Genomic DNA, 23,601 nt, shown 5'->3' on the forward strand with positions numbered 1-23,601 from the left:
GGGTGCTCTTTATTCTGCTATAAAGTCTCTATTTCCGTCTTCCTTTTATCTGAGGACCATTTTTTTTTTCTTTCTTTTTTTTTTTTTTTTTTGGTTTTTTCGAGACAGGGTTTCTCTGTGGCTTTGGAGCCTGTCCTGGAACTAGCTCTGTAGACCAGGCTGGTCTCGAACTCACAGAGATCCACCTGCCTCTGCCTCCCGAGTGCTGGGATTAAAGGCGTGCGCCACCATCGCCCGGCTTATCTGAGGACCATTTTAAATATATCTGTGGTATTTGCCAGTTGTTGGCAAGTTCTTTTAACTTTTGAATAAATATCTTAATAAGTTTGTAAAAGCCTTTCAATTTTGGAAGATACTTTGACTGCAGAGTTTAAATTGGCTGGTTTTCTTCAGTATTTTGTACTGTTTCACTAACTTCACCCAGATGTTTTCAAATTTATTATTTTCCTAAACATTTATGCTCATTTTAAAAATTGTGTGCATGTGAGTGTATCTATATGTCATAAGTATGGGTGCCCTTGGAGGCCAGGAGCATCAAATCTTGGACTAGAGTAACAGGTAGGTGTAAGCAGCCTGTTGTGTAAGCTGAGAACTCAGCTGAGGTCCTGGAAGAGCAGTCTGTGTCCCTAAGGGCTGAGCCATCTCTCTGTCCACATAGCTGAACAAACTGGAAGTGAGAAATCTTGTTAATCCTAATTGTTTGTCCTCTGTATGTGATGTGCCCCCCCCCCAGTGTTTTTAAGATTTTTCTCCTTGTTACTGGGTTTGAATAATTTGTTTTCATGTGCCTTGGCATAGTTAAAGCCAACTTTTGTTTCTTGGCTCTATGTCTTTATAGTTTTCCTTGCATTTCCACACATTTTTTAGTCATTATTTCTTCCAGTATCCTTTTTGTGCTTTTGCCCCATTAGGGGCGCCAAGTAAACATTTATTTGTCTTGCGTGGCTCTGGACACTTGTTTGTTTGTTTATATGTACATTATCTCATTTTGTTGCTTTATTTCGGAGGTTTTCATTGTGATAATTTTTTTTATGTGTGTATGGGGGGGAGTTTGAGACAGGATTGCTCTGTGTAGCTTTGAAGTCTGTCCTGGAACTAGCTCTTGTAGACCAGGCTAGCCTTTAACTCACAGAGATCTGCCTGCCTCTGCCTCCCCAGTGCTGGGATTCAGGGTGTGTGCCACCCTCACCTAGTTTCTTTGTGATGATTTTTTAAAGTTCACTATCTTTTGAGTCATTGGCCAATAATTATATCCTATATATTTTTACCTCTGAAGTTTGTATGTTCTTTTGTCATTGTTTTCTTTGGCTCTTCATGCAGTTTTTAGATCTCCCCATTTAGAGAAAATGTAATAACAATTGTAATAACACCCTCAATGTCCTTGTCTGCTAAATCTAACTTCTTTTTTTTTTTTTGGTTTTTCGAGACAGGGTTTCTCTGTGGCTTTGGAGCTGTCCTGGAACTAGCTCTTGTAGACCAGGCTGGTCTCGAACTCACAGAGATTCACCTGCCTCTGCCTCCCAAGTGCTGGGATTAAAGGCGTGCGCCACCACCGCCCGGCTAATTCTAACTTCTTAGTCAATTTCCATCATTTTTTTTCTAGTTATGAATTCTATTTACTTTCTTGTCTCCTTGAGTGTCTGATAATTTTTGACTTGATGAATTTTACCTTGTTTGCATTCTGGGAAATTTTATGGATTGAAATGCAATCATGTTACTGGACAGCAGTAACAGCCTTGGGGCAGTGTTTTTCAAATTGTTTATGCAGGCCAAAGAAGGTGTTCAAAGTAGAGCTAATCTTTACAAGGCATGGTCTTTCTGCATCTCTTGTAAAACAGGGCAAAGCTGGAGTTCCTGGCCTACAGCAGGCAAGCACTGTTCTCAGCTCTGGGGAGCACAGGGCCCTGTTTCTCTAATTCTGCTGGAGAGGCATAGGGTGCATGTTAGAGGGTTCAGGGGTTCTTTTCTGTATCCTTGATGGTCATAGATATGCTCTTCATTACTGGTGATTTTTAAGAGCTTTTCTGCAGACCTTAAGAATTCTGCAGCTCTTTGTTCGGTGGTAACCTGTCCAGGAAATTCTTCTTGCCTTCCTTAATAGAGGTATCTCAGTGGACTCAGCTTGGATCTTCTCTGCAGCCTAGAGAGTCTCTTCAGATAGAAGTGGTGGTAGGAGTGAGTGAGACAGGAGGTTCACCCCAACTTATTCTTCCCTTTGAAGTGCAATCATGGGTCCCCGAAAAAGGATGCAGTTAGTATGTGTGTCATCAGGCGCAGTTGTCATTGTGATGGTATCACAGAGTGATAAATTATGATTGCCCTAAAATCCCTAAATGGAAGGACTTCAGCCTCATTTCAAGCTCAGCACACCTTGATGCATGAGGGTCGTCACTGACCAAAGCATCCTCATCACAGCTCTTCATTTCCTGCTGCAGTGATTTCAGAACAGTGGTTCTGTTTATTTTGTGCATGATTTTAGGTGTGCGAATACATCTAGTCTCTAGTAATACTTTTGCGCCAGCAATGAAAGATCCTGTGATTTCAGAGCTAAGTAAATAAAAATGCTGTCGTGGTGGTCCACGTCACCCGAGGTCCTTCAAAAGCAGCTTGTCACATCTTCCCGGAATTGTTATTTTATTTAGATCTACATTTTCCCCGTTTCCTGTAGATCTTTAGCTAGTCCGATGTACAATTCTGAAGCTTAATGACTTGAACTCTGTGCGCTCTGTAGCTGCATCCAGGGCATGAAGCAAGCTCCCTTCCACAGTGTTTTTTCAGGGTTTGTGCCCACACCGCCATGCAGTGAGTTCTCTGGCTCTTACTTCTGTTGACTCAGATGTGCTTGAGTGGCGGCGGGCATCCTAGAACTCTGATATCCTTGCATCTTGTAGATAGCGTGATGGTTTCCATCCGTGTGCCTGCACAGAAAATAGGCGCCTCTGTGTTTCCAACACTATTCTGTCGTATTACCAACATTTTTGATAAATTCATTCTTACGAGAGCTAGTTAGGTTGTTTCTTGTTTGGGCCGGTTCTTTTAATTGTCAGGGAAGATAGTACATTGACGACACTGCCTGCGTGCTGGGGACTGTGCAGAGAGTAAAGCACTTCCTGCAGCCCCGGATACTTTGTCAATTAGGCTGTCACATCTTTTAAAGTTTGTAAGAAATTATCAAGCTTTTACCCCCAAAGCAGTTGTTACTAAGAGCATGAGACATGATACGTTTTAGTTTCTCAGTAAATGTAAGTTGTCTCCGTGGGTGTGCAGTGACCTCCATGTGTGTGTGTGCTGACAGTATCTGCATGGTTAATAGTTACTGATCATGCCCTGTCATCAGTAAATAGGCATAGGGATGTTTCTTAAACACAACGAACTTTTCTAAGAGCCTCAGACTCTGTAAACATGAACTTGACGGATAAAAGTTAATCTCCTCATACAAATACTTGTCATCGTGGTTAAGGACGGAGCATGCGTTGTGGGTCCCGGCTCATCCTAGGCCTGTCTTTTCTACAGAAGAGCACATCCCAGCACCGCTAGTCTGCGAATCTCTGAACCTTAGTGGTTATTTTGGGACACCTTTGAAAGGAAAACTCTTCAGTGCCTCTTAACTTCATTTCGCTCTTTGCTAATCATTTGTCCTAGAAGAAAACGCCTGAGGGTCTGGGAGGGGTGTGCGGTTACTTTGTTATTGCAGTAGATGATGTCAGACTGGAGGCTGGAAGGAACATAGTATCACCCAGGTAGCTGCCTAAGGTCTCAGTCCTGAAGCATCCCAGGGGAGATGCACCTACTGACAGAGAGAGGGTGAGCTGCCCTCTGGATTCCAGAATGTCATTCACTGACTCTTTTCCGGAACTGTAGTTTGCTTGGTAAAGCTCCTCTTTCAGCCCCTGAAGGGCTCGCTAGATTTATTATCTCCCAGGAAAGAAATAATAATAATAAAAAAAAAAAAAAAGAAGACGCCACGAGCTGAAGTGCTGACAGTTTCTTCCTTTACTCTTTCAGCCAGAAGAATTTACTACATGTCCTCACAGTTTTAAGAAAAAGGACTTTAAAAAGCCCAGAGTCTGTGGAGTGTGCAGACAGACCATTGCCGGTCAAGGGATCACTTGCCGAGGTAAGTCCATGCCCGTGAACCGCTCACCCATTAGACCCTGGGGAGGGGGAGGAGGGGGAGTAAAATGAAGACTGCTTTTCTCCTGGGAGTTTCCAAGAGTTAAGTCATGGAATTTCCCTGTTGTGCCTCTCTTCACCCCCCACCTGGCAGGCCTTCCCATGTTTACACAGATAAATACTCCTAAGGAGAATTTCTAGAATGAGCTGAGCTATTACCATGGGAAGGTAGGCTGCCATGGGCAATTTGTGACTTCATGTCAAGTCTTGTTTTTGTTTTTTTGTTTTTTGTTTTTTGTGTTTTTTTTTTGGTTTTTCGAGATAGGGTTTCTCTGTGGTTTTGGAGCCTGTCCTGGAACTAGCTCTTGTAGACCAGGCTGGTCTCAAACTCCCAGAGATCTGCCTGTCTCTGCCTCCCGAGTGCTGGGATAAAAGGCGTGCGCCACCACCGCCTGGCCATGTCAAGTCTTTTATAACTTGCACTTCAAATCTTACAGTCTGTAAGTGAAGTGCCTATTCTTGTGTTGGGGTCCATTTGTTGTTGTTGTTTTAATGACTTATTTATTTTATGTGTTTTCCTTCCTTCCTTCTTTCTGTCCTTCCTTCATTTTTTTCCTGAGTATATGTCTGGATGAGGGTGTTGTATCTTTTAGAACTGGAGTTACAGACAGTTGTGAGCTGCCATGTAGATGCTAGGAATTGAACACATGTCCTCTGGAAGAATAGCCACTGCTTTTAACCATGGAGCTGTCTCTCCAGCCCTAGTTAGGGTCCATTGTATGTTGGCACCTTCTTGATGCTTAAACCTTACAATTAGTGCAACTTTGAATTCTTTTCTGACTGTACACTGATAAGTCTCTAAAATGAGTGTGTAACTGACTTCCATCACACAGCCCTTAAGGATTGGGCCTTTGGGGAATGACGGGGACTGTTCTTCCGCGTCCAGTCCATTGTGGAGGTTTAGGGTTTCCTTCATGGTCAGTGTTAGTTCTGCCTAGCTTTGCTTCTTCCTTCAGCAGGCTAGCCTGACCTCTTGTCTGCCTAGCTTGGAATCCGAGTGCTGGGATTGTAGTGTTCACTGCCACCCCCAGCAGTTCCTTTGTGGACGATTTCCAGGGTGTCCCTGGTAGGCCTCTGTAGCTTTAGGACTGCCTTGGCTCTCTTCTCTTTTTTTGACCTCCTGAAGTTTTTGAGTAGAGAGAAGATGTAGGGTGAGCCAGGAGTGGGCTGAGAGTGGGGCCTTAGGATCTGTGTAGTTAATGGCATCTGCCTGGTCGGCAGTATTACGGTTGGATGCCCTCTGCCACACAGGGCTAAAGAACATGCTAACTGCTGTCCTGTGGCTCCCATCCTAGGTCTGTTGGGGAGGGGGTGTCTCCCTGTTTACCTGAGTCCCAGTTGTCTCCTCCTAACCTATGCCTGCTGGGGGTCCCCCTGTTTACTTCAGTCCCAAGTGTTTCTTTCCATTCCAGGCCTGCTGGGGGTCGTCTGTGTCTCTGTTTACCCCCATCCCAGGTATCTCTTCCCACTGCATTCCTACCCCAGCTTCCTCTTCTCAACCCATTCCCAGGCCTCTCACCCCCTGTAGTGGGGGGCCTCTCCTCTCAACCCCTGTAGTGCAGGGCCTCTTTTGCCTTTCATTTTGAGGCAGTTTCCTACAGTCCAGCATGGCTCTAAGTCATGACTTACCCTAGAGTACAGGGGCCTGGGAAGATGTCATGGTTGCTGAGGTCAGCTAGGCAGTGGTGGGTGGGTGGAGCCTCATTGATTGGGGAGGGGCCTCCGTGTGACAGACTGATCTGTAAGACAGTGGCAGTGGCACAGCCACAGGGACAGGCAGGGTCTCTCCATCCCTTCACTGATGGCTGAAAGAAAAAGGGAAGGGAGCAGAGGGCAGATCACTGGTGCCCATGAGGTGAACAGAGCTCTTTGGTTTGTTAGCAGAGGTGACCTTGCAGGCAAAGTGCTCAGGGAGTAAACACTTGCTGTGTAAGCCTGAGGATCTGAGGTTAGTTCCTGAAACCCACATAAAGCTTGAAAAATTGAACTGGCTCATCAGAGTTGTACTCTGCCCTCTGCCCGTGTCCCACATGAAATCCCCTATGATAATGCTAATAAATAAAAATAAATAAAAGTAATTGGATCTCTAAACATCACCCTCAAATCTGAAAATAAGAGGTGAAGTGGTGTTGAGGTGGTCCCTTGAGTCAACATTAGCTAGTTATGTGCAGTCTGGGGAAGGGTAATAGTGGATCCGCTGAGTCCATACAGACCTGGGCTTTTTTCTGAGCGGCAGTCTCAGCAAAGACAAGGTTTGCTTCTCCGTCTAGGACTAGAACCCACAGAGTGATTGAACCAGAGGGATGGACAGATGGGTGCAAAGCCTTCCTCCAGCTTTGCGGCACGCCTGTCAGAGTTGTGTCTCCCAAGATCCCTTTGTGGAAAGTACTCTTATGGTGGTCCCACCTGTCTAATACCCGCACATGTTTTGTTCCAGTATGTAAGAACAGCTCATGCACCAAGATCTGGAGGGAGGGCTCCTTAGATGAAGGACTTTGCTTTCCAACACCTCCAGCAGTGACTGGCATGCGCCATGATCATTGCCCCCAGGAAGAGTCATTATTCCCTTATATAGTGAGTGCTGGGTTTATTGAGGAACTAGCCCACACAGCCTTTTTCCTATATTAATATGCTGCTACCCTTAGCACATCAAGTAGTTTCTTTTACTTTTACATAAAGAGAATCAGTGAGTAATAGCAGCAAGGAGAAGCCCAAAGCAGTGTTGAGGCTCTGACTTGCTGTCGATGTGTGCTGGTTGGATGGGAGCTATCGTCTTTCTTTTTCTGGACATTGCTTGTTGTGTTAGCCCTGTCATCATGGCCTGGTTGGGGTTTCTTCTGTAAAGTGAGGACTCCAGGCTGGACCTGCAACTTCTGCAGACTCGATCGGTAGTCCATGAAATGTCAGGGATTTCAGTGGGCATGTCAGAATGGTATGTGCTTGTATGTATCTGACTGCATGTGCTTGGTGCTAACATGTGAATGGGAACCACCTATGTAGTGGTCTTTGTACATATAAATGGTTGCAGATATGAAATGCACATGTATATGATTTTTTTTCATGGGTGTGGATGTGCCCATTCCTGTGACTGCATGTATTTGTGTGCACACATGTGTGCATGTGTCTATACACGAAGAAGGTTCACCTGAGAGCATCACTCTCACTCAGGGCGTTTGGTAGGATTGCGCTTCTCTGTTCTACCGTGCCTGTAATCTTGGGCAGAGCCTGCCTGGGAGGTGCTTGAAAGAGAAAAGTGGGGCTAGTGGTACTTGGAACGGAGGAGGTATTTGGCAGGTTCCTCCGTCATTCACTTGTTAAGAAAGATTTGGTAAGGCGTGTCATTCCCAGATAACCATTTCAGCTTTTCAGGTCCCGGGGATGCAATCAGGCATTCATTCATAAGCGTGAAGGCCTTGTGGCCCAGAGGGCACTAGCATTATGCAGCTTTCTTCCAAGTTCTGAAAAGCTGTGAGACTCCATGAGCACATTCCCCCCTCCCCCCAACACTGGGACCCTCAGCTGTGCTGCCTCAGGTACTTTCTCCCTCATCAATCAGCACCGTGGGTCCCTCCTCACACACCGCTTTGTCCTAGGACCAGAACTATAAGGAATAGATGTGCTGGCATTGCTCAGCCACTCGGATCGTGGTAGTTGCTTATAAAAATAGCAATCCAGGCCAGGCGATGGTGGCGCACACCTTTGATCCCAGCACTTTTGGGAGGCAGAGGCAGATGGATCTCTGTGAGCTCGAGGCCAGCCTGAGTTCTAGGACAGTCAGGACTGTTACACCAACAAACCCTGTTTCAGAAAACAAAACAAAAACAAAAAATAGCCATCCCAATAGACTGAGACATCATATTTATACACCCAAGTACAGCAATTCTGTTGCTATGCAGTTATTACTTTAATACCCTAGAATTACATTTCAGGAATCTTAGATCTGGTCTTTCTCATGACCTTTAAATTTTTTTTTAAAGATTATTATTAAATTTGTTACTGCAAGTACTACTTAGCATGAGGCTGTTTCATCCTGTCTCTCAAGTGCTGCCCTCTGAGGACAATGTAGTGTGCCAGGAGGACGTGCTATGATGCTGTGGGTTGCGTGTGTGAGCTTGGAACCCTTCAACAATGCCTTCAAGATGAAGCACCCTGAGAGTTCCACAGGCAGGGGTGTCAGCTGGGTAGTCCTGGGAGGCATAGAGATGACTGCCGCACACAGCATGGTGGCTCAGAGACAGGCAGACCTGAGGTGCATTAGGGAGATGCAGTAGGTCCTGCATGGTATGGCCATGGGAGGGGAGACATCACAATACCAGAGGCAGTGGACTTTCAAAGGGTGCCAGGGGCCAAGGCCTTAGTCTGTTGGCTCAATAAAAGCAGCAAGCCTACCTGTGGGAGGTCCAGCTTGTCTTAGGAGAGGAATCCGGCATCCCTGTATTGCCAGGTCTGTATCTCCTGCCTGGAGCATGGATCTGTGATATTGTGACCGGATACTGTGATCAGAACAGCCTCCCTCCAAGCTCTGGTTCCCTGCTCTGTGGCTTGTTGTAGCCTTCTTAGAGGTCAGTGCTCACCCCTCCAGACTGCAGAGCTGGCGTCCTCCCTCTTAGGTCAGTGTCCCTGCATTGTCCTCTGACTGTCTGGGCTGGGTTGCCTTTGAGACCTGCCTCCCTGCCCTTTGATACCTCTCCTCTCTGGCCTGTTTTGGGGGAGTGGTCCTGGGAAACCATAAAGCTTCCATTAGGAGGACTGCATCCTTCCCTGAGTGGTCTTTGAGGCTGGGCCTCCCGTGTGCATCCACCTCTCGCTCAGACACCTGAGCACTCTCACAGTGCTCAGTCATGGCTGTTGCTGTACTGCTTCCTTGTCAGCTCCCATTGTCCTTTGGGCTTCTGCACAGGCCTCAGTTCCTCGGAAGGTACCTTGCTGCCCTGATTCTTTCCTGATGCCTGAATGGTCAATGAGTAGCTGTAGAACATTATTTGGTTTCTGACCTAGCAGGAAGTCCAGGATACTGAAAGGCGGTCTTTGCACTGGGGACCTTGGTACTGAGCGTGTCCCTGTCACGAGGCAGATGTGCTGTTCTTGGTGTGGCACTCACTTGTACTACATTGGGTGAGCAAGTCGATGCTTGTGTATGATTACACTTGCATGCCTCATACATACACACATATGTATGCGTCCTGTGTCTCACATGTCCTTCCCTGTCTTGGGATGTTGCCATTACGATACCATTGCCAGATGTGGCCCTTCTACCTTGGAGAAGAACTAGGTCAAAATCAGTTTCATTCAGTCTGTTGGTTTCATGACAAGTCACACAGAATAGGGTAAGTTAATCAGAAAGACCCCCAAGGGCCCATTGTCCAGTGGGCAGGCATCAAGTGCAGGAATATATTAAGGTAGCCGTGATATGAGGAAAAAGGATGTTAACTCTGGGGAGTGGGCAGGCTCTGGGAGTAGGTTTGTGAAGATGCCATTCTGATCGGCTCTTCTTCACCCTCTCCACTGCCCAGGCCAAGAGCACCTGCAATGCTCTTGAGTCTCACTCATGCCTCATGTCACTCAGGAGGCACGCAGGGGCAACAGGCTGCTGGAAAGTCTAGATCAGGTTGGCAGATGAATGCCTGGCTCCTCCAGCTGTTCTTTTCTTGCAAATCCACGGGAAGTAGGTAACTCTAAACACTTTCCCAAAGCAGTTAGAGGTGACTCCCCTGACAACCGTAGTCTGACCTCTTCCATAGTTTCTTCTATGTTCTTCCTTAAAGTGCCCCTGTGATGACCTGGCCTGGCTCAGCAACCCCCTCCCCCATCAGACTTGCTCCCACACAAGATGTGGTGGTATGATAGAATCTTCCAGAAGAACAAGGAGGGAGAAAGGGCACCCGAGAAACTTCTGTCTCTCTCATGTTACTTATCTGGTACAAAGCACATGTCTCTCTCTCTTTCTTATTTCTTCTAAGTTCCGGATTTTGACTGAAATGCTCCCTGCTTTCTGTAAAGAAATCCTGGGTTTCTTCTCACTGTTCTTCAAAAGTTTGGGTGGTTAGGCTTTGAGGTCTGTAGGCCAGGGACTTCTGAGTCCTGCTGGTTAATTTTGCAGGCAGATTTTGCTTGAAATTTTTTTGCATAGCCTGGCTGATAAATTTGAAGCTTCTGCTCCCCAGCAGCTGTGATCTGGACATGTTTAGAGCTGCAGGGTTGCTGATTTCCACGATATTGCTCAGCCAGTGCTGCTCTTTGGGTGCTCACGGCTGTTCGGGCCACCCCAGGGGGACAGCTAAAGAAGTGGTGTCTGAGTTCCCACAGGGGGTGTTGGAGAACATGAAAAGCAGACAGCGATTCACTTACAGGCTCATTTGTAACTTGGTAAATATCTGTAGAGTGTTATATAAAAGACTCTTGACAACCTTGTCAGCCTGCAGCCTGGATTCCCAAGGCTCCTGGAGGCACTTTGAAGAATAGCACCTCCAAGACGACATAAAGCAATGTCAGGTCTTTTGGAGCCACATGGCTATGATTCGAGCCATGGTGGTGGTAGCCTGGATTCTGACGCCTGACTTTGCAAACCCTTCTGTGACTAGGGAGTTGAGGTGTGCTGTGGACTTTTCCATCGAGCACAGTGTGCAGGCAGGCACTGAATCCAGGAGCCAGGACAGGAAGGGAAGGGAAGCCCTCGAGTGTCACCTGGAATGTTGAAGGCACCAAGCCTGGCTCTGGAAGCTTCTGAGCATTCCACCTTGCAATCAATGAAATGCAATTTAAGTGGCTGTTAACTGAAGTGTCTGCCGTGTTTCTGTGTATTGAACAGGCTAGCCTTTCAAATCCTTTGTGTAAAAATTAGATGGCTTTTTTCCTTCTTGATTTCTCAGACTTCATTATGTTAGGAATGCTGCCTCTTTAAAATAGTATACCAGACAAAAACATTTGCCACTTTCTAATGGCTTTGACCTCTAAACAAATCGATATTTCTTACTTTTTCCACCGTACATATTGCAAATTCTCATGCCCCTGCTCCCCCACATCTGTTGGTGGTATTTATAGCATGCAAATGTTGTAAAGGTTTCAGGCTTACCCACTTTTTTATTCATGTTCTTGCCTCTTAGAGTGTCTTCCCCTGCTCCCTGTCACAAAGATATTCTACAATGGCTAATGCTTATTTCCATCTCTCCTGTTTCCCGGTTGCCACATCTGGAATTCATGCAGTTAGTGCTGTTGGATTTTTTGTGGACTAAGCAGTTTGCCTGTTTTATTGCCCTGTCTCCCATGATGCAACCTGTGATGTTTCTCCTGTGTCAGCTTCTTAGGGATGGACGAGCTCCTCGTGTTTGCTTTGTATTATACAAAGAGCTTTCTTTATATCGTCTAGCTTTGGCTTCTGGAAAGTACTTTTTTTCTTTTATGGGGGGGGGAGAATTTTGAGACAGGGCTTCTCTGTGTAGCCCTGGCTATCCTTGAACTCATTCTGTAGACCAGGCTGGCCTTGAACTCAACAGAGATCTGCCTGCCTCTGTCTCCCAAGCACTGAGATTGAAGGTGTGTGCCACCACCGCCCAGTGGAAAGTACTCTCACATATCAAATCTTTACCAGCGTGTTTTCTAAATAACTACTCATATTGCACTTGTAGATCTATTTATCATCTTCTCTTCCTCCTTTCCTCCCTCCTACCCTCTGTGTCCGTCCCTCTCTCCCCCCCTCCCTCTCTCTCTTTCTCTACACACACACACACACACACACACACACACACGCTTTTTTCTAGGTAATTTTTCTTTTCAAAACGGAGAGGTCACTGCTATCACAGGTCTCTTTCCCATTACCGAAAGAGGTGGTGGAAGCAGGTGATGATTGGGTCCTCGTCGAGGGGAGCTGGGACAGTTGCTCTTGACTTTGGTACAGTTTCTGACAGATGTTTGCATTATTGGCTTAGTGACGGTGGAACCCAATTACTGCACCAGACATAGAAGAGCCTTTGCTTCTGGTCTTACCATATATTTAAATCAGGCTCACCTGAGAGATGTGCTGACCTGGAACCCACTTTGTAGGAACCAGGTGGCCCCAAACGTGTAATTCTCCTACCTACCTCATCTCCCGAGTGCTAGGATTATGAGCATGAGCCACCATGTCTGGCCTGCTTTTCTATTTATTGTTTGTAAAGCAGACGGAGAATGTGACTGCCTTTTTGTGTGGTTGCTCTGGGAGCTTTCGGGACAAGGTTTGTCAAGCAAGTGGTGTTATGGCTGCTAGACCTGCAGGACCCAGTCAGCCAGTGTGGTGTGGGGTTTCTTCTGGGCCAGGAGGTGCAGGGGCTGGTGACCTGGAGCACAGCACTCAGTGTGCCTGGGTTCCTGCTGTGCAAACTGACTTCAGTAGCTCTCTCTGTGTAAAATCTAGCTCCATTCTCGGAGTGGATAGCCACACAAGAACTTTTCCATTCTTGTGTGTCTTGTAAGATAGTAAGGGACTTTATAGAAGTGGGTGGGTTGGGTTCATTTGCTTTTCCCTCGGTCAGAACTGGATCTCTCCCCTGTTCTAAAAGACACAGTCAAGAAGGATGAATGGAATTATCGTCTGCCCTAGGGTTGTCACTGCTCGTGTAAGTCGAAATGCCTTCACTGTCACCCTGCTTCGGGTCACTCAGAAGACCACGTAGATATGATCCATATCTACTTCCATTTAACATGATAGAAATGGAAACAGATGGTACGTAAAATAAACTGTTTAAAAGAAACAGTAACATACCTATTGTATGGTAATATAAATATTGTTACTGAAAAATGACTTCCTCAAAACTGTCATTCGCAAGAAGGAGAAGTGAGACATTGTTCTGTTTTTTTCTTTAGTGGGAAGGTGGGACTCTCCTGCTTCCTTCTGTATTTGGTCTGTGCATACTGTGGAGGAGCTGCCAGCGCACATGGCCCTGTGTCGATACCCAGACGCCGCCCGCTGTCAGCCTCTCTGGGTGCTCTGGTGCTCAGAGGATTGTTTTGTAGCAATTGGTCTCTCAGTGTGGAGTCTGAAATGTAATCAATCCTTTTTTCAGCTGTTTGTGTATGGTCTTGTGTTTGAGGGGATCTTTGACATAGCAAGCATCAGTGCCCTGGTCATGTGGTAGTTCCGATCAATTGACTTAGATTTCGTAGTCTTGAGGCATCTTTTTAAAAATCATGCATGCACACATGCACACACACACACACACCAAACAAACCAGCCTCTATTTGTTGGTAGTGTTGCTGGTGCTTTTATCGGAAGGGTCTTGCATTGTCAAGCTCCTGGTTTTGGATGTTCGCCTTTCGCAAGGAGAATTTCCACTTGAAATCTGAAGTTTTGCCATTGGTGTGACAGGCTCACTTGGATTAACTTCAAGAATCTGGCAAGCAGCCCCTTCATATTCTGCGTGCCAAGATCCCTTCAAATAAAAATGGTGTTCCTGAGTTAAGTCACTAGTTAGCCGACAGCTAGCAGCTGCAACAGTGCTGTTGCTGGATGGTCCTGTTTGCACATGGTCCTGCTCCAGGTTGTCCCATTCCAGGATGCTGAGACGCTCATGGCAGGCTCCCTCCCCCTCCCTCCCCCGCCGACCACACTCCCCTGCTCTCACAGAATAGTGAAGAGGTGTCTACTGAGATTTTACATCAGGATATCCTTTTGCAAGAAATATTTATTTATTTACATACACAGTTGTTTTGTCTGCATGTCTGTCTGCACACCAGAAGAGAAGATTGGATCCCATGGGACTGCAGTTACAGAGGCTGTGAGCTGTGTGTTGGGAATTGAACTCAAGTCCCCTGGAAGAGCAGCCGGTGCTCTTAGCTGGTGAGCCATCTCTCCAGCCTTCATCAGAATATTCCTGAAGGCAGCTTTTTAACACGAGAGGCCGCTGGTACTGAATGGAGTGGTAACTAGTGCAAGTTGGTCTTGTTTCCCAGATTCTTGCGGAGGCCTCAGCACTTTCCCCACTGTGTTACACAAGAGAAAGGAGGAAGAGATGGTCTGAACATATTTTAGTCTCATCAGCCCATTGGGAAGTCAGGGACCCAGAGGTCTATAGACCTCCTCTGACAATCGCTGGCTTCGACCAGGAAGGATCTGTCTGTCTGTCTGTCTGTCTGTCTGTCTGTCTGTCTGTCTGTCTAAGGGTGACCTTTCTCTGACTCACACAAGGATGAAGTGAGGGGATGCTAGACTAAATATGGCTTCCATAGGCGAGGAAGAAGTGGGAGACATTGAGAGGGCAGCAGACACTGGCCAGCACAGGGGCTCGAGGCTTCCAGAGAATCTCAGAACAAGCGTGTGAAAGTTCTCAGAGCATGCTGTCTTTCTGAGAAACACTGAATGGGTGTGGGAGTGGCAGAGGGGTCCGAGCCAGCCGAGAAATAGGGTTCTATGTGGAATCAGTGGGCGGATGAGAAGGCACATGGCCATTACACATGGAGCGCTCAGGGGACCCTGAGTTCAAGGTGCTGTGGGGACTTTGTGGAGAGTGAAAGAACACCCCTGAGCCCCATGAGCCTGGTGTTGAGGGGAAAGGTCATGGGCCGGGAGGAGGAAGCCAGTCTGTTAAGTGGCATCTGTGAGATTCTGAGCAGCTGACGGTGGCATTGATACATGTCCTGCCCTCTAGCTGGCCGTCTTTCACATGAGGAAGCTGAGGGGACTCTGTCCTGTTCTTCAGTTTCGGGAAGAAGTTGGTTCAGATGCTGAGGTGGCGGAAGTGAATGAGTAATGGCACTGTTTTTTTTTGTTTTTTTTTTTAATTTTTAAATTTATCTTTACTTTTTATCTCTGGATGAAAAATATATAGGTTTATCTAAGACTCTACAAACCATAATGTTCCAAAATCTAAAATTTAGATGTACAAAGTATCTCAGATTTTGGAGCAATTTCAAACTTTGGACTTTTGGAATAAAATTGTAAGCCAACAATATCTAAGAAAGTGTCCCCAAATCTGAAACTTCTTAATCCGAAGGATTTTGGATATGGGCACTCAGCCTACAATTGTCTTTAGGATGGACAGGATTCTTGCCCATGGATGGTTGTGATGAAGTCCTGGAGAAATTGTAGTGTACATATTTATACAACATAATTTTATACCTCCTGGATTTTAATCCACCAATAATGGCTTGGGAGGCAGAATCGCAGCCTGAGGGAATACCCCTAGAAAGACTAGAAGTCAAGGATTTGTGAGTGGATTTTCAAATGGCAAGATCTGGTAGCTTAAACACCAGTAATCCCAGCACTTGAGAGGCTGAGGCGGGAGTTTTGCCATAAATTCGAGACTAACCTTTGCTACAAAGTGAGGCTCTGTCCCAAGAACAACCACAACCATAGAGTTTTCCCCTTTCTTTCCTTCCTTCTTTTTAAAAATTTTAATTAGGTGATAAATTAAAGATTTAGTTACTTTTATTTCATATGTATTAGTGTTTTGCCTACATGTTTATCTGTGCACCATATGTGTGTCTCGTGCCCAATGAGGTCAGAAGAGGATGCCAGAAATCCTGGAACCAGAGTTAGAAACAACTGTTCGCTCCCATGTGGGTGCCGGGAATTGAACCTGGGTCCTTTGGAGGAACACCAGTATTCTTAACCATTGAGCCATCTCTGCAGCTCCATCCATTTATTCTTAGTAGTTTAGGACTATTTGTTTAGTAGGCAGCTGCTAACCGTACTCTCTGCTAAAGTTCAGAGAGTAATTGGAGTGTATTAAATGCATTCTTGAAATTGTCAGAGAACAAATATAGTAGTAATTAAAAAAACAGTATTTAAATCAAAACATGATGACTTCTGGACAGATGGGTGGGATTGACTGAGGGTACCCTTGCCTTTGGGAGCCTGTGTACCTGTTGGTGGGGAGCTCTAGTGATTTGGGGGGTCCCATTTGCTGGCACCTTCCCCACTTGGGGGACCAAAGGCTACCAGGTACAAGGTCCTTGCTGTGTGTCAGCCTGCTGGCGGTGGGCTTCTACCAGCGTGCCTGCAGCAGGTCGTGATTGGTTAATAGTTGATATATGAATGAATCCTCAGGTTTCACCCAGACTCTGACCTCCCCTCAGTAAAAGAAGCAAAGACGAGTGGTTTCTTGCTGGGATCTGATGAGTTTTTAGGAATGCCTGTGCATTCCATGCTGTAGACACTGAAGAGTGAGTTGCCTTTGTGTGGTCCACTCGTGTTGCCCTGGGCAGAATCGGATGCTACACAGCAAAGACTGCCTGTCCTCCCCCTCGCAACCTGCCTTGAGCGATGGACTGTTAAGATTATCTGACACCACAAGCCTTAGGGTCAGAGGCACCAAGGTAGCTGGGTGGGTCCTAGAGGCAAGCATAGGATAGTCAAAATGGACATTGGAACCAGACTGAGGTGGGCAGGGGAAAGTGGGGAGCTGTCAGTGAGGGCCCACTGAAGATCTTGAGCTGGTGCTGAACTTTCCCTGTGGGCGATCTGACATTGGCTCTTTTTCTGGGATGGTTGTAAGGCAGCAAGCATGTGACAGCCAGAACCTGAACGAGGGATAGTGGTGACTGGATTTCACTGGGCTGTGAACATGCTCTCAATCAATGCCTTGCTACAACTGTAAGCATCTGCTCTTTTCCACTGTGTCTTGGTTTGGGAATGTAAGACTTAGGGGACCAAGCCGTCCACACGAGGCTTCTTCTCAGAGACTGTCCGTCACTGAAGGCCTGGCCGAGGTTGGCACCCGCTGTTACTGAGCCATCATGCTCACAGAGTTGGTAGCTGGACTGGCCAAGTGCTGCATGCTGGCTGGTGACTTCAGTTTCTTTCCAAACTGGCAGCTCTGCAGGGTTACTAAAATGGCCCCATAAAGTGGCAGGAATCACACAGCATCCCCTCTGCCGTCTTGCTCTAACATGCAGACAGTGGTGATTTGTTGTGCATGGGGCTGAAATTATTAAGGTCATCTCAGAGGCTGCCTGTCATGTGATTGGCCCAGTCATCAGCTGCTCCCGGGCTGTGCTGCCCCTCCTACCTTAGTACTTTCTGCCTGCTGTCCCTGGGCGGGCTTCTGTCTGGGTTTTGAAACTCTTGTGGTTGTCCTGTTATCCAGTGGAAATCTTTCTTGATTGTGAAATCCCTGATCACAATCCTGTGTTGTGCTGATTAGAAGATGAAGAATCAATATTTGTGGTATGTATTCTAACAGATCTCAAAAGCTTGGGCAGACGATTGAAAAATCTAGATTACACACGGATAAAGACCTAAATAAGTTGTTAACTCCTGGGGTACACAAACTCCTAGGCCCTGGGCAAGTTTTTTCTGTTTCAGCCTTAGTTAACCCTCTGTGAACCTTTAAGTATTGTCTAGAAGGCAGGGTGGAAGGTTTCCCGAGCTCCTGGACTCACAGCCCCAAGCTGAGATTTGGTCCTCTGTCTCTCTGACCTCTGAAGCCTTGTTGTCTGAGCTCTGCCCATTTCTGCTTGGGGCATTACTCTGTAGTTTGAAAGCAGGGCCCATGAAGGATTCCATTTGACATTGATAGTTCTGTGAGGGGGGACAGGGGTCCTGAGTGGTCCTAGGATTCGCCTTGGGCAACCCTGCTGGAGAGGAAGAGCCCAGACAGGAAGTCTCAGGCAAGTGCCGTGGGGAGGGCATCTAGGCCCCTGTGGTGCCCCCAGGAGTGGTTGTGGGGGGCTGACACTCAGTCGCTTCATTTCCCACCATCCTCATCCTGCCCTCTCTGCCATGTCTGGCCTTGTCACTGCACCATGTGCTGCTGCTGGCCTTTTATTCCTTGAGGCCCCGCTGCGGCCTGCCTCTGGGCCAGAGGGGAGGGCCTGTGAAATCCACATTGGTTCCAGCACCCCATCTGCATTGTTGGAGCCTCCCATGACACAGGACCCGCTCCGCTCACATAATGGCCCCTGTTGAAGGACTCTTCTGTAGGAATTTAGACATGAATTTATTTTGACAGTGCCTGCTAAGGTCTCCCGGAAGTGAAAACCTACGAGTCCAAATGACCTCAAGATCAAATGACCTCGTGACTTTTTCCCTCCTGGGAGGGCTCCAATCAAATAAGTGCCTGGGGCTTTGTTCCTTCCCTTCTTCTTTCTCCTCTTCTTTCCCCGGGGATAAATTATAACTTTTATGTGTGCGTGTGTGCAGAGGACTTTTGCTCCCTGGGTTCTACTTGCCTTCTTCAGCTTGACTGGATAAAACCTTTTCAAAAACCTGTCTACTTAGGACCCCACTCCTGATAAATTTCTACCTCGACTGACTGAACTTTCGCTCCTTTACTTCTTTTTCCTGCTCTGGGAACTGAATCCAAGTCCTGGAATGTGCCAAGCCCGTGCTCAACCACATAGTTATAACGCGGTTCTTAGGTGTCACCTTCGTCTCAGTTCGCCTTCTCGGTGTACAGCCTCCTCTTGTCAGGGAGAGATCTCCCTCCCCAGCCTGCCTGCTAAACTTTCTCAAGGAGGGAGACCTGGCAAGCGCCACCTAAGATTGCCTGACTAACAGACATTCTTTCTCTTTCTTCCAGCCTGCAAGTATTCCTGCCACAAGAAATGTGAAGCCCAGGTAAGCGTTCCATGGCTTTCCCGTGGGACTTCATGGTGGAGCTGGCCTGCACTGACTGATGGGTAGAGGGGGAGGGCGGCCCTTGGACTGCAGCGGGGAAAGGAACTGGGACCGGCTGGAAAGAGGCCGGCCGAGTGCGGCATATAACTTTCATCTCAAGAGCAAACCGAAAGAGCTTTGAAATCCATGTTTTTAATTATAGAAAATAATTCCGAAGAATTTGATTTCAGATAAGACCTCAATCATCCTTTTCAAAATGGCCATACCACCAGCTCCTTCCTGGCGATGAGTGATCCAGACTTTCTCTGTGTGTTGCCATCTATTCATGGGGTAGAGGTGCAGAGACAGAGTCGGGGTGTGTGTTTAGCCTAGAGGAGCATGCTGGCTAACTTTGAGGGTAGTTAGCTGTTCACTGTGCTTGCTGAAAACCTGGGCAACCTGGAGTAGGGATCTTTAGGCCTGGTGTGCCCAGCATGCTTGAGAGCCAGGTGGTCCCCTGGTTGCTGTGGCCTAGCTGCCTTGCCTGTGATGAGCAGAGAAGGAAGGTGCCGAGGATGCGGCTATAGTTCTTTCCCTTCTCTGTGCCTACAGCTCTGGATTTCCTCGCTTTGAGGCTGCTCTTCAGTGTGACTCCAGCCTTTGAAAACCTCGCTGACCGTCAAACTGTCAGGGGTTCTGGCAAGCTGTCCGTCCCTCTGGCTGTAGGACGAGAGAGATGGGCTCTGCTGATGTTGTTCATGCTGTTTGCAGATCTCCATCCTGTCTCCAGTCTCTGAACTAGAGGCTGTGGTGGAAGATTTAAGGATACCATGAACCACATGACTTCACATACATGTTTTCAATGTGAGGACCAGGAAGGGTAGAGTTTCTCTTACACAAACACACACACACACGTATAAATATTTATGTGTACACATCCCATATCTTAGGGTTTTTATTGCTGTGAAGAGACACCATGACCATGGCAACTCTTATAAAGAAAACATTTAATTGGGGGCTAGTTTGCAGTTCAGAGGTCTAGTTCATTATCATCATGGCAGTGCGTGGCAGCATGAAGGCACACTTGGTGGTAGAGGGGTAGCTGAGAGCAGGGATCCAAAGGCAACAGGAAGTGCGCTGTCTTTGAGTTTAGGAGACCTCAAAGCCCAACCCTAGTGACACACCTCTTCCAGTAAGCCACACCCACTCAAACAAGACCACACCTCCTATTAGTGCCACGCCTTATGGGTTAAGCATTCAAACACATGACTCTCTGGGGTTCATACCTATTCAAACCACCATACCCCACATGAGTACACTCATTTTGTTCATATGTACATGCATGTGTACTCACAGTCACCCATGTGCCCTGTGCACACATAGGCACACATATTCACATACACACAGAGACGGAAAATGGTCTTAGCCCAGGGCTCTTTCCAGAGATGAATGACTTGTCTTTTAAGTCTTCTATGGGCATATTTAGAACGTGTGGAGAGCAGAGAGGGTTGCTCAGTGCTGCTGCTAGATGCCAAGCTAACTTAGGACCAGCACCCTCTACCCTCTTCATCTTCTGCCTCTCTTTCTTGAGGCCACTCAGAAGCTTTTCCCAAGCCCAGTGGGGTAGCATGGAGCAACTCTGCCTGCCCTTCTCCCTCAGCTGTGTGTTGAAGGTCCTCTTCCACCTGGTCACATGCCCTGGAGTGGGACTGATTTCTGACCCTGGTTTATCTTAGCCTCACTTCTGTGTGCTATCCACCTTTGGTCAAAGAAACCATGCTGCAGTGGCACCTGGAATGGGGGATGCAGTGCTGAGTGGGGCAGGTCTATTTCGGTAGTGGATCTGACTTTGAGAGGCTCGCTTTCCATGCAGGGACTTCAGTGTGCCTTTCCGGTGGTGTGTCTCTTTTGGTGGCCCTTGTCCTCAGGGCGCGTGTCTTGTCACTGGTGGGGGTGTGATCCAAGGGCTGAGTGCTTGTCTTGCCACCCACTCCATCCCCTGGCTCTAATCCTAGGCTAGTCATCTCTGACCTGAGCTGCAGCAGTGAGCCTGCATCTCTCTCTCCATTTCTGACTACTTCAAAGCATCATCCAGAAGTCTTAAGTATAACTGATATGGCATTGCTAAGCCCAGCAGTTGGCGGTCTGCTGAGAGATGAATAGGTTTTCCTCCTATCAGAGCCTGCCAGGGGGAAATGTATCCACATTCTTAAAAAAATTTTTTAATATGGCTTTGAATAACATGGGAGAATGCCACCAGTAATAACAAAGCACCTTCTCATTCCACACACAGAGTTGTGGTGTCAGGGAACTGAGAACCATAAATTCTCAGCAGCCCAGCAGAACTTAGTGGCTGGGAAGCATTTCTTTCAGGAACTGGAGTGCGGTTTGTCTCACGTTACTTCTGTGAGTTTGGGGTCCTTGCTTGTGTGTCTTAGATCTCACTCCTTGGCTTTGGGCCTTTACTGCTGTGTATATGAATTGCTGCGCAGCCTCTCTGAATGCGGCTTTGGAAAATCGGAAAGCTTGGTGAAGGTTTAGTCTTGGCTCTTATGTTAGACCTCGTCTGTCTTGTACTGACAGGGTGACGTGTGCCCCATGTACCCTCCTCAGTGGTTCCTAAGGGTGAGAGCTAGGAAGGGTCCCTGCAGCGTGTGTTCAGTGTGTGATGGAGTTAAACGCCATGACCGCTGCTCTGTTCGGTTAACACCAGTCTTAGGTGTCTGTTGTGCCTGTGGTTGCTCCATTAGTACTGAGGATGTGGAGGGAATGTTATATAAAGAAGACCGAGTCACAGTAGGGAGACAAGACAGGGTGAGGAGACGTAGAAGCCCCAGTATGGTAGATGAGGTTTCTGTCTTCCTGAGCATGTTCCTCATTCCAGGTTGTGTGGGCGAATGGAGGAAGAGACCTGACCCTTGATCTCCTTGGAGCTTTTGGCCTGAAAGTAGGCCAGTCTACCTGCTGTGGTCCTAGTGTCTGTGTCTCTAGGGTCATGTGTTGAAATATGCATGATGACATTGGGGGGGTGGAGCCTCTGGGAGGTTATTAGGTATTGTTGGGTGGGGCCTTATAATTGATGGACTTAGTGCCCTTTTCAAAGAGACACTGGAGAGTTTTTTTCCTTTTCCATCAAATAGAGACTTCAGGAAGGCATGATGGGGATCCAGAAAGCAGATTCCTACCTAGCACTAAGCCTGTTTGTACTTCGTTGTTAGAGTGAGTGTCCAGCCTTTTGAGCCGTGAGCCATAAATTCCTGTCATTGAAGCCACTAAGTTTGAAGTGGATTTTTGTTTGTTTGTTTCTAAGATGGCTTGGATCACTGAGGTAGGTCTGCCTGAGCCTCAGTTTCGCCCTGTGTGGAACAGATGGACAATACTGCCTAAATTACACACAACAATGGCCTTCTCTTAGACACTGAGTACAATAACACTGTGTGTGACCCCTGTGGAAGTAAAGAAGACGATGAGAAATCTCTTTGAGAGTTTGGGATCTCACGGTCCTGCTCCCGGGTGCTCAGCTGATTGATTTCAGCCCCTGAGCTGTTTGGGCCTCGTGACTTGGTTTTTCCCTGCCCTCAGTTGACTCATTGACATGAGGGGAAAGGGAAGGAGAAGTACAGAAGTTTTAGGAAAGCAGATGTTGTGAAGAGAAAAGAAGAAGAGGGCCTGGGGATGGTCCTTGAGAAGTGAACAAGAACAGATCTTGTCTTTGCAGCCTGTAGCAGCCACGGACATTGGCTATTCTGGTGTCTGCCGATGCCTTGAGTCACACTTTAGGATCCTGGATCAGCAGAGATCTCCCCATGGAGACTGAACACAAGTTAGCTGAGCTGGAGCACACCTGGGACAGCACTGAGCAGCCATCGGGTCCTGGCAATCAGCCCCTGCTTTAGTTCACGAAGGACCAGTCTCTAGCGCCAAGGCTCCATCAAACCCTCAGCCTCCAGGCCATCCTCAGTCTTGCCTGCCTGGCTTCATTCTGTCTCTGACACATCCAAGATGCCCAGTACTCTACAGGGGCCATGGCAGGGCTAGCGTGTGTCTTTCTGTCCTGTTGCCCCTCAGTGTCATACACAGGACTGGGCTGCCACAGAGAAGTATGTCTATGAGAAGCAGGTGACGTTCTGAGGTATACAAGGAAGTTCTCTCTTTGTGGCGTGTTAAGCCCTCAGCTGTGGCTGTCCCTGCTCTGTCTCATTGTCTTATGTCCAGACTTACCCACTCAGGCCCCAGAGCACCAGACAGCGCTACTGTGATAGAAACAGGGTCCAGGTTATTCCCCACTGGGGCAGGGTGGCTACACCGTGAACATTCAGGAAAGAATGAACTGGCAGTGTTTGTTTGGGCATTAGCATTGAAGATAAGGGTGTCCACCTAATCCCTAAGGAGTAGAAGGGGTGGACCCAGATATTTTCCTGGGAAAACGAGTCAATTTCACTTAGTAAAAAACAAAACAAAACAAAAACAAGCAAAGAAAAAAATCAAGCAAAAACATTTTTTCATTAAAACAACAAAAGTCAAAGCCCCACACTGTTAGGAGCTGAGCTCTTGTGTTGTGTGTGTGTTTGCCTATTTCCTGATACACATTCTGAGGTTGTGTCTATGTGAAGCTGGTTTGGGCAGTTATAGCAGAGTGTTGTAGGAGTGACATGAGACAGGTAATGTCTTTCATGAAACTGGCTTGTGGTGTATGCTCAGGAAGAATGTAAGTCAATCGGTGCTCCCTAGAGGTTGCAGGGAAGAGCTGAACCGTCAGGCATGGCCATTTCCTTGCCACATGACACTGAGGGCTTCTGTTCCTGGCTGGTGGTTCTGTTCTTGAAGGTGGCAGCTTCAGAACCAAGTGATGGCACTTCCCTGAGAGATGGTTGGCCCATGCTGCCAGCTCAGCGTTTACCCAGCATTCTTCCACTTGA

General features: G+C 47.3%; 1 protein-coding gene across 4 annotated transcripts in view; it reads left to right on the plus strand.

Moving 5' to 3' along the window:
- Positions 1–23,601, plus strand: part of Tns3 (tensin 3) — a 233,147-nt gene that overhangs the window by 40,371 nt on the left and 169,175 nt on the right. For 3 of the 4 annotated variants that reach the window (XM_057771347.1, XM_057771343.1, XM_057771344.1), the window contains exons 2-3: positions 4,006–4,117; positions 18,666–18,703. Coding sequence is in view for 2 of the 4 variants with exons in the window: in XM_057771343.1 (XP_057627326.1) it covers positions 4,006–4,117; positions 18,666–18,703 (150 nt within the window). In the remaining 2 variants the exon portion in view is untranslated. Of the gene's footprint in view, positions 1–4,005; positions 4,118–18,665; positions 18,704–23,601 lie in introns of those variants that run through there. The other variant, XM_057771345.1, reaches the window with a different exon arrangement.

This window comes from Chionomys nivalis, chromosome 6, assembly GCF_950005125.1.
Source record: "Chionomys nivalis chromosome 6, mChiNiv1.1, whole genome shotgun sequence".
In the NCBI taxonomy this organism is placed as follows: Eukaryota; Metazoa; Chordata; class Mammalia; order Rodentia; family Cricetidae; genus Chionomys; species Chionomys nivalis.